This window comes from Nicotiana sylvestris, chromosome 1 (genome assembly GCF_000393655.2).
Source record: "Nicotiana sylvestris chromosome 1, ASM39365v2, whole genome shotgun sequence".
Classification (NCBI taxonomy): Eukaryota; Viridiplantae; Streptophyta; class Magnoliopsida; order Solanales; family Solanaceae; genus Nicotiana; species Nicotiana sylvestris.
Genome location: NC_091057.1, coordinates 131,932,964 through 131,946,582, shown reverse-complemented (window position 1 = coordinate 131,946,582; position 13,619 = coordinate 131,932,964). Strand labels below are relative to the sequence as shown.

Genomic DNA, 13,619 nt, shown 5'->3' with positions numbered 1-13,619 from the left:
ATCTACGCAACAAAAACCAATGTTGTTGCCAAAAAGCTAAATTATCGCAATAAATCTTGTTGTTGCAATAAATTTTATTTTGTTGTTATAAAGGCATATAATTGTGGTTTATAAAAATATTCAGCAGCAACAATAATTGTTGCGACAAATCAATCATTTTTCCAACAATATAAGTTGTTGCAAAAAAAGTAGCGGGAATTGCTAGTTAATTTATTATCAAGAATTTTAGCAACAAGCGTTATTGCGGCAATAAGTTACTTTGTGTCAACAACATTAATTGTTGCATATAAGTTTCGTGAAATGTTTTTAGCAACAACTTATGAATTGTTGCTATATATAATTCCTATATGCTTTTAGATTTTTAACAAATGTATATAAACTACTGAATATTATATATATGCAAAAGGTCAATATATAAAGTTGTTGTACTAGATATTTACACCCTTCTAAAATCTAAATACTTCTAAAAGTTTTTACTGAAAAGGATAAAAACATCATCTGTCCAAGGTCACTAAATTCTAATCTAATAGAACCCAAAAGACAAATCTTCCGACTTGTGCAGCACATGAACCAGATTGCAAGTAGTGTTGGTTTACGCATCATCATCCTACAAAAAAATAATAATAATTAGACTTTGATTTAAAATAGAGGGAACCACAGAGGCTTATTTACATTAGACAGTATGGTAGGGGTAGAAATATTCAGCTAAAAAAACATTATAACATAAACTCCAAGATATCATATCAAGTATCTACTCCAAAAAAAACTAAATAAAAATAGATTAGAAACTACTTCAGAAACTCCTTAACCTCATTAAACTAATATGACTACAAGAACTGAGGTGCAACCAACTAAACATACAATACTATTTTATGTGGTTTAGTAAGAGTATCAACTGAACAAACAAAAAGATGTCAAGTATTATCAACTATCCAAATAATGTCTATCCAAACACAAAAATAATGTGCATTTTATTATCACAATGGAAGGAGTATTTGACACCTTATTCTAATGGGAATGGAGGGAGTATTGTGGATTCAGGCACAACTTTCACATACATGAATCATGGCGTTTTCGATGCTTAGTGCATTTTTGAACCAAGTTAAGGGTATTTCAAGAACTAAAAAATATTGAGAAATTAACAGCTTTAAGGCCATGTTTCAATATTTCCAGCCATAAAACAGTTTCTTTGCCATAGCTCAAGTTTCATTTCAAAGGTGGTTCAGAGATGGCATTGCCATTGGCAAATTACTTTTCCATTGCAGGAAAATGATGTGATTTATTTAACTATGATCACTGATAGTGGCTTTGGCCTGAAGTTGTCAACCGGACCATCGATAATTCTGGCAAATTTTCAGATGCAGAACTTCTTAGTGGAATTTGATCAGAAATGAAAAGTTTGAATTCAGGCATCAAGTGTGCAATTGAAAAGAACCCAAGGAGAATGCAAAAATGAAAGTGCACTATACGATATTGCTACACCTTAGCTAATAGTACTAAGTATCCTAATACATTACACAACTGCTCTACTTACCATGATGTCGAGTCTGTTAAACAGAGCACAAATAAAGATCTTAAACATGATAGTACCAAGGATGAAAATATTTTGTAATATCAAAAAGACTGACAAGTTTCATTTTCCAGAACAATAGCAAAGAATTATTGGAAAGCACTGAGTACTACAAGTGCAATTAATAGGTTAGTTAACAAACTTAAAGAATCTTTGCAGCTTAAGGGTACTAATATAACCAAACTCGGGTGGAATTCCACCTTCATAACTATTAAAATAATCTAACCTAAGTTCAAGATTTGGAAGCAAAGCCAAACTCTTTGGCATTTTTCCAGTAAGTGAGTTACCCTCTAAACCCAACCACAACGAACTTTCAATGTGAGATTAAAACTGTTATTCGAAAGATTAACGTATTTGATAGAAGAAAGCTTGGATATATCTAAAGGGTGTGTACCAATTAAGTTATCTCCAAACATAATAAAGTTTTCAAGTTTGTCTAAAAGACCAATTTTAGGTGGAATGATACCAAACAGAGGAACATTAGAAATGTTCAAAGATATAACACGTGAATCATTGTTACATGCTACAACTTCTGATTTAGCTCAAAAGATTTATAAAATAACTATTTGGTCTTCATAAGGAACCTACATAAACTTTAGTGCTTATACTAATACCTGAGAACTTTGTATAAGGGATGCAAGTCCCGCCATGCCCTCTTTTAACATTTTCTGCTCACGTCCTACACGGGCTTCCATGACTCCTACATGAGCTTTCATGACTTCTAGATTTTTCCGCTCCTCCTCAAGTTGCTCTTGCACTTCTTTAAGTTTAGATTCTACACTCTCTCGTTTATGATATTCTTCTTCCACCTCTTTTTTTTGTGCTTGCAGTTGCTCTTGAAACCCTTACATGGATCGCTTATTTGTTAGCTTAAGTCCCGATCCTTGCCCGTGATAATAGCTTGACTTTTCTCCAACAATTTTCATAACGGACGCATTAACAATAGGGTCTATATCATCAGTACCCTCTTCTGTTTCTTGAATTTGCTCTGCAACAAATTAAATCAAATTATGTTATTGAAGAAAGAATTACTAAATTTATTAAATAAGACACATCTCACCTCTTCAAAAGAGATTGCCCCAAAGGATTTTCTACCGCAAATATGATTGATTCCTTGTTTTGCTTTGTTTATTTTGTTTCTAGCACTCATTCTCTGCATTGAATATGAATTAATGATATATCCTATAATTCAAGTATAAAACGTAAAATAAAAAATAAACAAGACTTTGGATCTGGTCATGAGAATTTAAGTTCCATTGTGCTTTCTTAGTTTTATGTAACTTCTCTAGTTGACGTAGACATTTTTCAGAATTCTTTTAGCTAAATAATAGCTTTTGTGCATATTTCATTTAATTACCTTGAAGGGATCAGATTCGAAATAGTTCACCAAGAATTTCCATTCAACTTCAGTAACATCTTCTGGTATGTTCTGCAATTGTTCCTCCTTTGTAGCAAATTTCTTGAAATGATTATGGAGCCTACTATGACGATATCGATACAAATTATTAGCTGTATGAAGGATAGTATCCCTAGTGTGTTGCGTGTCTGGAATTTCAAAGGCGTCTTGCACTAAAATAAAAAAATTAGAAGTGATAGTTTTGTCACCTAAGACTCTACTAGCAACCAAATAGATTTGTTTGTGGAACCTATAATAAAGGATTTCAAAGCTGGAACCATTAGATTAAAATATGCCTACTGTTCTTTAGACATACTACTACTATAATGGGCAAATGTTACTAAATATGCCATTTGGTTGAATACTACTCATTCAAGAACAAAAAACTATGAACTTAAGATATACAAAGAGAATTACTAGCATATGAGCAACAATCCTTTCTTTTGCTAGATCAGAAACTTTCTTCCAAGTTTTGACATCATGCTTAGCATTCTGGTCAACTGTAACTAAAAGCTCGGTAACAAAATTATTAGCTCCAGGACCAACTGCTACTGTTCGATCGGGTGGGATAATCACCTCCAGTTTTCCATTGGGATTATTTTTGCGTTTCTTTTGGATTGAAAACCCTCTAGTCTTCCCCCTTCCTTTTCTCATTTGTCCTTCAACAATACATAAGAATATTAAAATAAAAGACTCCAGAAAATTTCAATATCAATTCATCACTGAGAAAAATACTCTACAGAAAGGAAATAAATGTATCGACCTTAGGCATAGTATTTTCATATGAAGTCCTTACAAACTTCAACTTCCAAAGTAATTAAAATTTACAAATAATATAAAGATGTGATCTCTAATCCACAAATAGATGGAGAACAATTTCTTTTCCTCTACAAAATAAATATTTATACAATAAATAGCAACTAACAACCTATTGTATCTTCTACTTGAAATGCATGAGAAAATTTAAAAGATTAGTAGTTCAAAAAAGCTTATGATTTAAAGTATATATTATTATCATACTTCACTCAAAGTGACTAAAAATAAATCAATTACTCAAATAATTAAATCTTACTCTTTATAAGAATTTATTACCAAATTTGAAGGCATAGAAAGTCGGTTTCTACTAAGTTATACAAGCATGATAGTTCTCAAAGCTACTTTTTACTAAATGAATCAACTCACGTGGCTGTGGGTTTGAAATTACTCCAGCAGATTCAACACTAGCAAAAACATGTGCATTTGTCATCATGATAGTCTGCAAGACATAATAAAAAGAATTATACTGGAACTAGTTGAAAGTAGAAGTGAAGGCAGAACATTGCACATATTGTCAATCAGAAAATAATTTATCCAAAAACATAACTATAGATTAAGGTGTATGCCCAAACAGACTATTTAAGTAAAAATAAAACAAATATAGTGACTAAACAACGATTGTTAGATATAAAATCATGTATTTAGATATGTTTTGACTCAGTATTTGACATGGGATGAAGCTAACCATTCTAAATATTAAATGAAGTTAAATAGTAACAAACATAATAAAAAAATAAAAAGAGAAGCGGAAAGGAAAAATTAACCATTTGGGCAAGGTGGTGAAAAATCACATTCATCCTCACAGCCAATCATCATCCTCATTTTCACCATGTTCATCCTCAGATAAATATTCTTCATCTGTTGAGTCATCACTATCTTCATTATCCGATTCAAATACAACTTCTAAGTCTATTTCTTCCTCATTATTGAGAGAAGGTGCTTCAATACTCAATCCATCAATATTTTCTCTTTGTATTCTAATCATATCAGTGTCTGATTCTACTTGAAGATTTTGCTCTTCCCTTTCAACCAGGTCAATTAATTGATAAGGTTCTGTTTCATCATCTTGCTCGGGTAGATCATACAAGTTTCATGGTCTTACCCTTGCCACTGCATTCCAATTCTCATTTGATCATGTTTAACATAATACACAGATTGAGCTTGTGATCCTAGAATAAATAGATCGTTTGTATAATAAAGTCGTGTCACATCCACACATATGAATCCATATTCATCCCTTTGGTAACCTCTACTTTGACTTCGACCATGCGGCGGAACTTCAAACCAGTCACATTGGAATAATATCACTAAATTTTTGTCCAAATATTGGATTTCTAATATTCTTCTTACCTTTCCATAATAATCAGCATTTTCTGTATATTCATCACTCTTTGCAACTACACCACTATTTTGAGTTTTTAAAAATTTCTCAGATGCCATTGTTCGAAACCTAAAACCATTCAAAACATATCCATTATGGCATTCAACTCGTAAATCTGGACCTCTTGCCAAAGCTAGCAATTGATCAGTAATTCGATTGTCACCGTTATATTTTAATTGTAGCACCTATTAATTACAAACTCACAAATATTAGTACTACTTATATTGTCCTAAATAAATATCAACCAACATTGAATTATATAAGTTACCTTTTTCTGAAACCATAAAGGAAATTTCTCCTTGTGCCTCTTGGCAACATTTCTGTTATTCTCCTTTGTTAATATTTCTAAATGTTTCCTATAGATGGTGAAAATTAAAATAAAATGAAAATATTACAAGATAGTCATTGAAAGAATTCATAAGAAAGAAAAGAATGTAAACTAAGTGAAAAGTTTTTTACTCGATAAAAGAGCCACTTTCTGCACAATTTTGGAGGATGTAAAAATGCGCTTGCTTGATTTCAAGATACATTCAATTTTGTCCAATCACCCCCTCCAAATGGCTTACCACGACAGTTGAATACAGACAAGCCATTAGGATCCATGTTGGAATAATTAGAATTCCTATCTGGGCGATTTTTCTTTGTCTCCATATCAGTCAAATATTTGGAACAGAATGCCATGCATTCCTCTGCAAGATAGCCCCAGCAATTGACCCTTCTGGGCGAGCCATGTTGCGTACATAACCTTTTAATGTGCGCAACATTCTGTTAAGTAAAGTTATATTAGTTTCGAGCAAATTTCAACTAAAAGAAAAATTTAGAGTTGTAAAAATCTAACCTCTCGATGAAATACATCCATCGAAATTGAACAGGACTACCCTCCTTTGCCTCCTTTGCTAAATGGATTGCCAAATGAACTATAACATCAAAGAATGATGGTAGGAATATATGTTCTAGTTTGCATATTATCACCCGTATACTTTTATCTATTTTATCTAACTTATCCATATGCAACTCTTTAGCACACAAATTACCAAAGAATAATGACAATTCAATTAACGGATCATATGCATCCTTTGGCAAAATCCCTTTGATGATAAGTGGAAAGATACGTTGGAAAACAACATGGTGATCGTGACTTTTGAGTCCAAAATGTCTAGCTTCCTTAACATTGACACAACGACTAATGTTAGAAGCATAAGCATCAGGAAACTTGACATCTTTGATGAGTTGACAGAATTTAATCTTCTTAGTTTTGGACATTGCATAACTAACAGGAGGAAGTATGTACTTATCCCCACTTTTTATTGGATGAAGAGGCTTTTCGATTCTAATCTCTTGTATGTCCAATCGAGATTTCAATGTGTCCTTTGTTTTTCCGTCAATATCCAACAACATTCCTATCACGCTTTCACTAATATTTTTTTCTATATGCATTACATCCAAATTATGTCTCAACAATACAGTCCTCCAATATGGGAGTTCAAAGAATATACTTTTCTTCTTCCAGTTGTCAGGTCTTTCCGTATCTCGTTTTCTATTTCTTGTGTTGTCACCCATGGATCCTTGTAAGGATGTATTTAGTTGTGCAAGCACATCATATCCACTCAATGCTTGTGGTGCAGGTCTTTCTTCCCTTGTGTTATCAAAATAACTTTTGGTCCGACGATAAGGATGATTTATTTCCCATATAGCAATGCTTTCGACCATATTTCAAGTAAATGGAGCAAGTATTTACATGACAAACTGGACAAGCAAATTTACCTTTTGTGCTCCAACTGGACAACATGGCATATGCTGGAAAGTCATTAATTATCCACAACAAAGAAGCACGTAATTGAAAATTTTGTTGCTTAAAAGCATCATAAGTCTCAATTCCATCCTCCCATAATTTTTTCAAATCATCAACCAAAGGTTGGAGATACACATCTATATTCATACCAGGGCTTTTTGGGCCAGGAATAAGCAACGATAATAAAATATTAGACTGTTTCATGCATAGCCATGGGGGAAGATTATACGGAATCAAGAATACTGGCCACATACTATAGGCATTACTCATGGAACCAAAAGGATTAAAACCATCTGAAGCAAGTCCAAGTCTTACATTACGTGGATCTGATGCAAAATCCAAATGGTTCTCATCAAAAGTTTTCCATGTCAGTGAGTCAGCTGGATGCCTTATACTCCATCATCAACTCGCTTATCTTTATGCCACCTCATATCTTCTGCGGTTCGTTTAGTCATAAACAATCGTTGTAATCTTGGGATCAAAGGAAAGTATCTGAGAATTTTTCTAGGAATTCCTTTCTTTATCTTATTCAATTTACTTGAAGCAACCTCATTGCCATCTTCTCCTCCTTTCCGTACTATCCATCTTTTCTGACCACATTTAGGACATTGCTCAAGATCCGCATATTCCTTTCTATATAAGATGCAATTATTAACAAAAGCATCTATTTTCACATAATCCAGACCCAAATCTTTAATAATCTTTTGAACTTCATAAATAGAATTAGGGAGCACGTCTTTTAGGAAAGGCATCACTTAATAGTTTTAACAAAGAGTCTAATGAAGTATTACTCCAACCATGCAAACACTTCATTTGAAAAAGACGCATTACAAAAGAGAGCTTCGAGAACTTTTCACAATCTGGATATAACTTCTGCTCTGCATCCTTTAACAGCCGATAAAAACTCTTAGCTTCTGCATTAGGTTCTTTATATCTAGACTCAGCCGACTTATCAGACGGATCATGAATTATATTATCTATAGGAACACCGTGATACATGTCATGCAACATCTCGAAAGTGGCATCATCATCATTTCCTAAATCTGAATTTGCACTAGAATTTATTTCATCATCTGAAGATAAATCTGACTCACCATGATGAATCCACCTATTATATGTTGGATCTATACCCCACCTAAGTAAATCTATTTTCACTTCTTCTCGTATTTTCCTACGCACATGGTTACAGTTAGTGCACAGACATTGAATTCTTAAACTAATATTAGGATTCGAAAATGCAAAGTTTAAAAATTGTTCCACGCCATTCAAGTATTCTGGTAATGCCCTATTCCTAAGAAGTATCCAACTTTTATCCATCATATAATAACCTACAAAAATATAAAATATTAACTGTCCCTCAATTTTTTGTTGTCAATTTAGCAAAAAAATAAATAAGGAAAAGGTCAGAGAAAGACTCTATACTAAAATACAGTAAAAATAACAGCATATGAATTGAATGAACAGTGATACAAGCGAAGCAACACGCTATAGATAAATAGTAATCAGCAAGACTCACCAGACTTTGTAGACCAAAAATAACGAAGCAAAGAATAGACCAGAACCAATTGCTCAGAGCTGTAGAATAATAAAGGAGAAAACCTTGCTAGAATGGTAACTGAAATAGGCTAAGTATTAAGGAAAAGATAATTAAAAGGAAGAAACTGGTTTGCCGCTTTTCTTTGGGCGGAAAGTTGAAAAATACTAAGCTAAATCTTAGGCCACTAACCAAACCTGTTGAGAAAATTAAGGCGTGAACAGAACTTGTTGAGACAATTAGGGGTTCTACCAAATATAAATTATTGCTAATTTATTATATTTTAAAACAACTATGTTTTCAAATAAAATATGGCAGCAACAAAAAACTTACCCAAAGCAACTAAAATAGTGGGCTAAAAATCCGGAAAAAGTGATTAACAATACAAAATTTTGGCGCGTTTGATTTTGGCGGAAAACTGAAAAATAATTAGCTAAGTTGTAGACCACAACCCACCTATTTTGTAGGCAAAAATAAAGTGTATTGCCAACAATATAAATTTACTGTTGCCAATATCAAAGCAAAATATCATTAATTTATTTTAAGCCATATTTACATTTGCAACTAATGAGGAAATTAGAGAACTAAATTTCAGCTGCTATTCCAGAAAAATTGATGAAAAACGTACCTTTTTGCGGCGAGCGGGGTCAATGTTTATATCGAAGCTCCTTTTCTTTCAATTTTTGCCAAAATCTTCCCCTAGTTCTCTTCAAAAATTTCAAATTCATGGCTGATGGATTAGCTGGATTCGTCTTTAACAAAAAAGAATTTTGAAAGAGTAATGGTGTCATCGAATTGGAGAATGTTGGGGAGTAGTCTTTGAAGCAGAGAGCAATTGACATTACAATTACAAAAAGAAACAGAGAGCAATTTGAGAACGGTGTCAGAGATAAAATTCTTGGTAACTCCGTCAGTATAGATGGCCAAAATGAAAGGACAATGCTATTTATTACACGTAGCAAATTAAAATGTGAAGGAATTGGATAAAGCCAAGTGCGCAGTACAATTAGCATTGCTTTTGGTACAACTATTCAATGCAGTGGTTGGTAACAATGAATCAGACGTTGCTAAAAGTTCTATGATAATAGCAACAATTTTTTAAAGTTGTTGTCACTTATTACAATAAGCCAACCACACTGTGATGGTTGCAAAAAATTGTTGCCAATTTTTTTAATTTAACAAGAAAAATATCATAATATGCTAACAAGAAAAATTTTGTGGTTAAAAATTATACGATTTAGCAACAACTTTATGAGGTTGTTGCTATTTGTTCATTTTTGCCAACAATACTATAGTTATTGCTAAAAAATTGTTACAAATTCCATACTTTCTTGCAGTGACATCTGAAAAGCTTGGCTTTCTTGATTCAGTTTTGGCACAACGAAAATAGCGTGCTGAAATTAAATGAGCATTTGTGAGCAATATTTTAATTTTAATGTTCGTCCGGCTACATATACGAAAAATAGAAATAAGAGTAGTCTAAATTAACCACCAAGGACAAAGAATACACACTGGACTAAGTAGAACTGTATATACGTAACTGCAAAACCTTAGTTTTTTTTTTTATATATATGCAGTTTGAAAGCAATGGTACATTTCGGCCGCGTGTCGATGCATAGTACGAGAAATACACGTAGCGTAGTACGACACTAAAATGGCATTGCAGTCTGAGACGTGGCTGTCTACAATCCCCATTGCTAACTCTCAACGTTATCGGTTTCATGTCTTTTGGTCGGTGATACTATTTGCCGTATAACAGTAGCCCACTTTTCATGCAACAACAATAATATACATGCATGTATACATATATGTTGCTATAACTCAAGTAAAAATTCTCATAATCAAAATACTTCAACGGCTTCTTCTTGAATATTCTTCTGCTAATTAAAAATTTATAGAAAAATGGCTCCTGAACTTTTGACTGGTACAAAAAGAAGGAGCTTTGCTTATGTGACTTTCTTGGCTGGTAATGGTGACTATGTGAAAGGGGTGGTGGGTTTGGCAAAGGGGTTGATAAAAGCTAAATCTATGTATCCGTTGGTGGTGGCGATTTTGCCGGATGTGCCGGAGGAACACCGGCTGCTACTAAGGAGCCATGGTTGCATAGTGAGGGAGATTGAGCCACTTTCTCCTTCATTAAAATCATCGGATAATAAGTATGCTAGATCTTATTACGTTCTCAACTACTCCAAACTTTGTATTTGGCAGGTAAACTCTCTAAAACAACATGCAAGAGTTGATAATGTTCCTGCTACATTACGTTGTTGCTTTACTTTCCTTTTTCTTTCAAATGAAGATCTTTTAATTTAGAAGGTGTGGGGAGAACTGAAACTTTAGCCTTTTGCTATTTTTTATATATTTTTGTAAGTAGTAAAAAAGAATGTTTCTTTAACTGTTATGTAACACGTTTTGGATGTCCCAGAACTTGCTCAAGTTCAAGTTCATAAAATGCTTTCAGCAATGGTAAGTTAACTAAGAATATATTACTTATTCCTCTGCCTTAAATTAACTGTCCTAATATTATGTAGTACTACAATTTTATTTTATGTAATTAGTTAACTATAAAATAGAGTCATCTACATTTTAACGAACCTGACTATATATTAAAATTTCTTGTTTCATGAATTCTTGTTCCTTTGCTATTACAGTTTGTGGAGTTCAGTAAGATGGTATACTTGGACGGAGACATGCAAGTTTTTGAGAACGTAGACCATCTTTTCAACTTACCTGACAACCATTTCTATGCCGTGGCCGACTGCATATGTGAGATGTATGGGCAGTCATGCCCCGAGGTTCTACCTTGGCCTAAAGAGTTGGGGTCAAGGCCACCTATCTACTTCAACGCAGGCATGTTTGTCTTTCAGCCCAATCTCTCCATCTATGCTGATCTCTTGAACACTCTCAAACTTACCCCTCCCACCCAATTTGCCGAGCAGGTATTACATTTACATATATAAAATTAATTAAACCCCAAAATAATATATACCTGTATATATTATACTAGGTGGTGTATGCAGGCAGTTAGGTATATATATTTTTTGATTTTCCCCCGGTGTCAGGTATGCATTGGAGTCCGACTATATCCGGATTCGGGCCGCGTAGGGTCCCATTCGCGGGGAAGTGCTCCCTACCAAGAATTTTTCCATACCCAGGTCTCGAATCCGAGACCTCTGGTTAAGGAAGGAGCAGTCTCATATTTGGTGGGGGCAGTTAGGTATATATTACTATAATGTAACTCATACTGCTATCTATTTATTTTAACAAATTATAGCAGGTGCCTTAGCAAACTTGCTCATTTTACTATGGATGGCTAATGTCATCTTTAGATGAATTGATTTTTTTTCCCCCTGCTATATGACATAGACTCATCGATTTTTAAGATAATGTTTGAGATTTTTTCACTTTTAGCCCAGTCAGTAGCCAAAAAAGTGTAAAATTTGTATAATTTCTCTATATAACATACATAATGTATATATATATATAAATACATTTTTTGGCTATTATTTTGAGCGGCTATACCTTGTTATTTTCCCCATAATGTGTTTCTTCTTCTCAAACGTCTCATATTAATGTACTTCGGACCATTAATAGAATTGCTATGCTTTCTATGATGATTGGCTATTAATGTATCTTTATTACATTTTTGTAGGATTTTCTGAACATGTTCTTCAAAGACAAGTACAAGCCAATTTCTTATGTATACAATTTGTTGCTGGCAATGCTATGGCGCCATCCGGAGAAAATCGAGCTCAACAAAGCGAAAGCAGTTCATTACTGTTCTCCAGGGGCTAAGCCGTGGAAATACACTGGAAAGGAAGAAAATATGGATCGGGAAGATATCAAAATGCTAGTCAAGAAATGGTGGGATATTTATAATGACCAGACATTGGATCATAAGCAGGGTTGTATTCATATTGCTGGAGTTGAGGGTGAAGTTGAATCAAACAGATTAATGGCAGCTGCTTTTTCTGATGCAAACATCAGTACCTTATATGTAACTAGCCCATCTGCTGCTTAGTAATGGCAGTGCTCTGGAGAGTTTCTCGAGTGATCTATTAGATCTTTAATTATGTTACGTTGGATAGTCCACAGGAATACTGCCACTTGTTTATTTCTTGGCAGGTTTTGTTTTAGTGCCCAATAAACTTATAAGGTTTTTTGTACATTTGCAACTTATCTAAGTGTCCTTGAATGCTTGAGGTAACTACGAAGTCTATCGATAGAAAGTTAGAACAGCAAAAGGGGAAGCTGGACTGCTGGAGTATATATATAAAATGGCTTCAGCTACTACGTACAGTTGCTTTCGACCTGTGGGTGGCTAGCGCGTTTCTTCATTCCTTTTGAGTTTATCTTTTATGCAATAACAGCGTATAACCTGCAACAATAAAATAAATCTCTAGTAATTCAATTTAATAACCTAAAGGAGAATCAGAGATAATTTGGTATATGCCGTAAATAATCTTGAATCTTGATATAGCTGGTTGAAGATATAGTGACGGTAGATTGGTAACGCATCAATTCTTTCTTTCTCTGGTGTGGTAACATTAGTGACAAAAGGTTCACGGCTGCGTTAGGTTAGGAGAGTCCGTTGCAACTCCTCTTTCATGTCTGCCCCCGTCTGCAGTTTAGGGGCAAAAATATATCTTCCCCTCCCCTCTCTTAGTTCTTCTGCAAAATATTTGTAGACACAGTGAAATAGGTGAAAGACGAAACGCAAAAGAAGATGAACAGTTAGCTTATTATTTGAGTGAACGTATGCAACACCCAATAGCACTTGCCTCTGTCCCTTATACTGGAGGATTTTCTCCTCAAATTTCTCTGTAATGACACCCAAACCCAAACCCATTACATCTAAATGTTAGGAAGGCGCCACCATTTACTATGGAATTCTTCTAAGTTTCCAGTTTACCTGAGGTTCGGCCAGCACTAACATGAAGAAACAGATGGCTCAATTAGAACTATTAAGAAACAGAGAAGCTAACATCTTGAAAAGTTTTAATGAATTATTAGTTGATTTTTCCCCTTAAAAAAATGATTGGTGGTTCACAATGGAGATAGTCGTTTAATATTAATATGCTCAATGTTTTCTTGGTAGTCGTTTAATGTTAACATGTTCAATGTCTTCGTGCT

At 33.9% G+C, this 13,619-nt stretch overlaps 3 protein-coding genes across 21 annotated transcripts; 1 reads left to right on the top strand and 2 right to left on the bottom strand.

Annotated features, from left to right (window-relative positions):
• Window positions 1–371: 371 nt before the first annotated feature.
• LOC104211674 (uncharacterized) lies at window positions 372–9,417 on the bottom strand. 19 transcript variants are annotated; one of them, XM_070167951.1, is made up of 11 exons: window positions 9,118–9,417; window positions 8,472–8,530; window positions 6,002–6,080; window positions 5,623–5,928; window positions 5,432–5,519; window positions 4,547–5,348; window positions 3,384–4,221; window positions 2,928–3,048; window positions 2,631–2,723; window positions 2,185–2,558; window positions 372–607 (listed from the first exon to the last, which is right to left on the bottom strand). In XM_070167951.1, the coding sequence occupies exons 4-6, from the start codon at window positions 5,691–5,693 to the stop codon at window positions 4,881–4,883; spliced, it is 627 nt and encodes a 208-aa protein (XP_070024052.1). In that variant the 5' UTR covers window positions 5,694–5,928; window positions 6,002–6,080; window positions 8,472–8,530; window positions 9,118–9,417; the 3' UTR covers window positions 372–607; window positions 2,185–2,558; window positions 2,631–2,723; window positions 2,928–3,048; window positions 3,384–4,221; window positions 4,547–4,880. The 19 variants fall into 18 exon arrangements, with proteins under 19 accessions (XP_070024052.1, XP_070024053.1, XP_070024025.1 ...); XM_070167952.1 differs by having other exon boundaries at window positions 6,002–6,059; XM_070167924.1 differs by having other exon boundaries at window positions 3,384–3,625; window positions 4,149–4,221; window positions 6,002–9,417.
• LOC138874561 (uncharacterized) lies at window positions 7,345–8,272 on the bottom strand. Its single transcript, XM_070153231.1, has 2 exons — window positions 7,747–8,272; window positions 7,345–7,664 (listed from the first exon to the last, which is right to left on the bottom strand). Exons 1-2 carry the CDS (start codon window positions 8,270–8,272, stop codon window positions 7,345–7,347), a joined length of 846 nt encoding a protein of 281 aa, XP_070009332.1.
• Window positions 9,418–10,391: 974 nt separating the features above from the next.
• LOC104211673 (galactinol synthase 1-like) lies at window positions 10,392–12,724 on the top strand. Its single transcript, XM_009760770.2, has 3 exons — window positions 10,392–10,697; window positions 11,138–11,425; window positions 12,139–12,724. Exons 1-3 carry the CDS (start codon window positions 10,392–10,394, stop codon window positions 12,505–12,507), a joined length of 963 nt encoding a protein of 320 aa, XP_009759072.1. The 3' UTR covers window positions 12,508–12,724.
• The last annotated feature ends 895 nt before the right edge of the window (window positions 12,725–13,619 follow it).

Coding starts and splice junctions, on each gene's coding strand:
- LOC104211674 (XM_070167924.1), bottom strand. CDS start 6,873: ATGGTCGAAAGCATTGCTATATGGGAAATAAATCATCCTTATCGTCGG. Junction 5,929..6,001: donor TGGATGTATTTCATCGAGAG/GTTAGATTTTTA, acceptor TTTACTTAACAG/AATGTTGCGCACATTAAAAG.
- LOC138874561 (XM_070153231.1), bottom strand. CDS start 8,272: ATGGATAAAAGTTGGATACTTCTTAGGAATAGGGCATTACCAGAATAC. Junction 7,665..7,746: donor GAAGTGTTTGCATGGTTGGA/GTAATACTTCAT, acceptor CTATTTATGAAG/TTCAAAAGATTATTAAAGAT.
- LOC104211673 (XM_009760770.2), top strand. CDS start 10,392: ATGGCTCCTGAACTTTTGACTGGTACAAAAAGAAGGAGCTTTGCTTAT. Junction 10,698..11,137: donor CCAAACTTTGTATTTGGCAG/GTAAACTCTCTA, acceptor TTGCTATTACAG/TTTGTGGAGTTCAGTAAGAT. Junction 11,426..12,138: donor CCACCCAATTTGCCGAGCAG/GTATTACATTTA, acceptor ACATTTTTGTAG/GATTTTCTGAACATGTTCTT.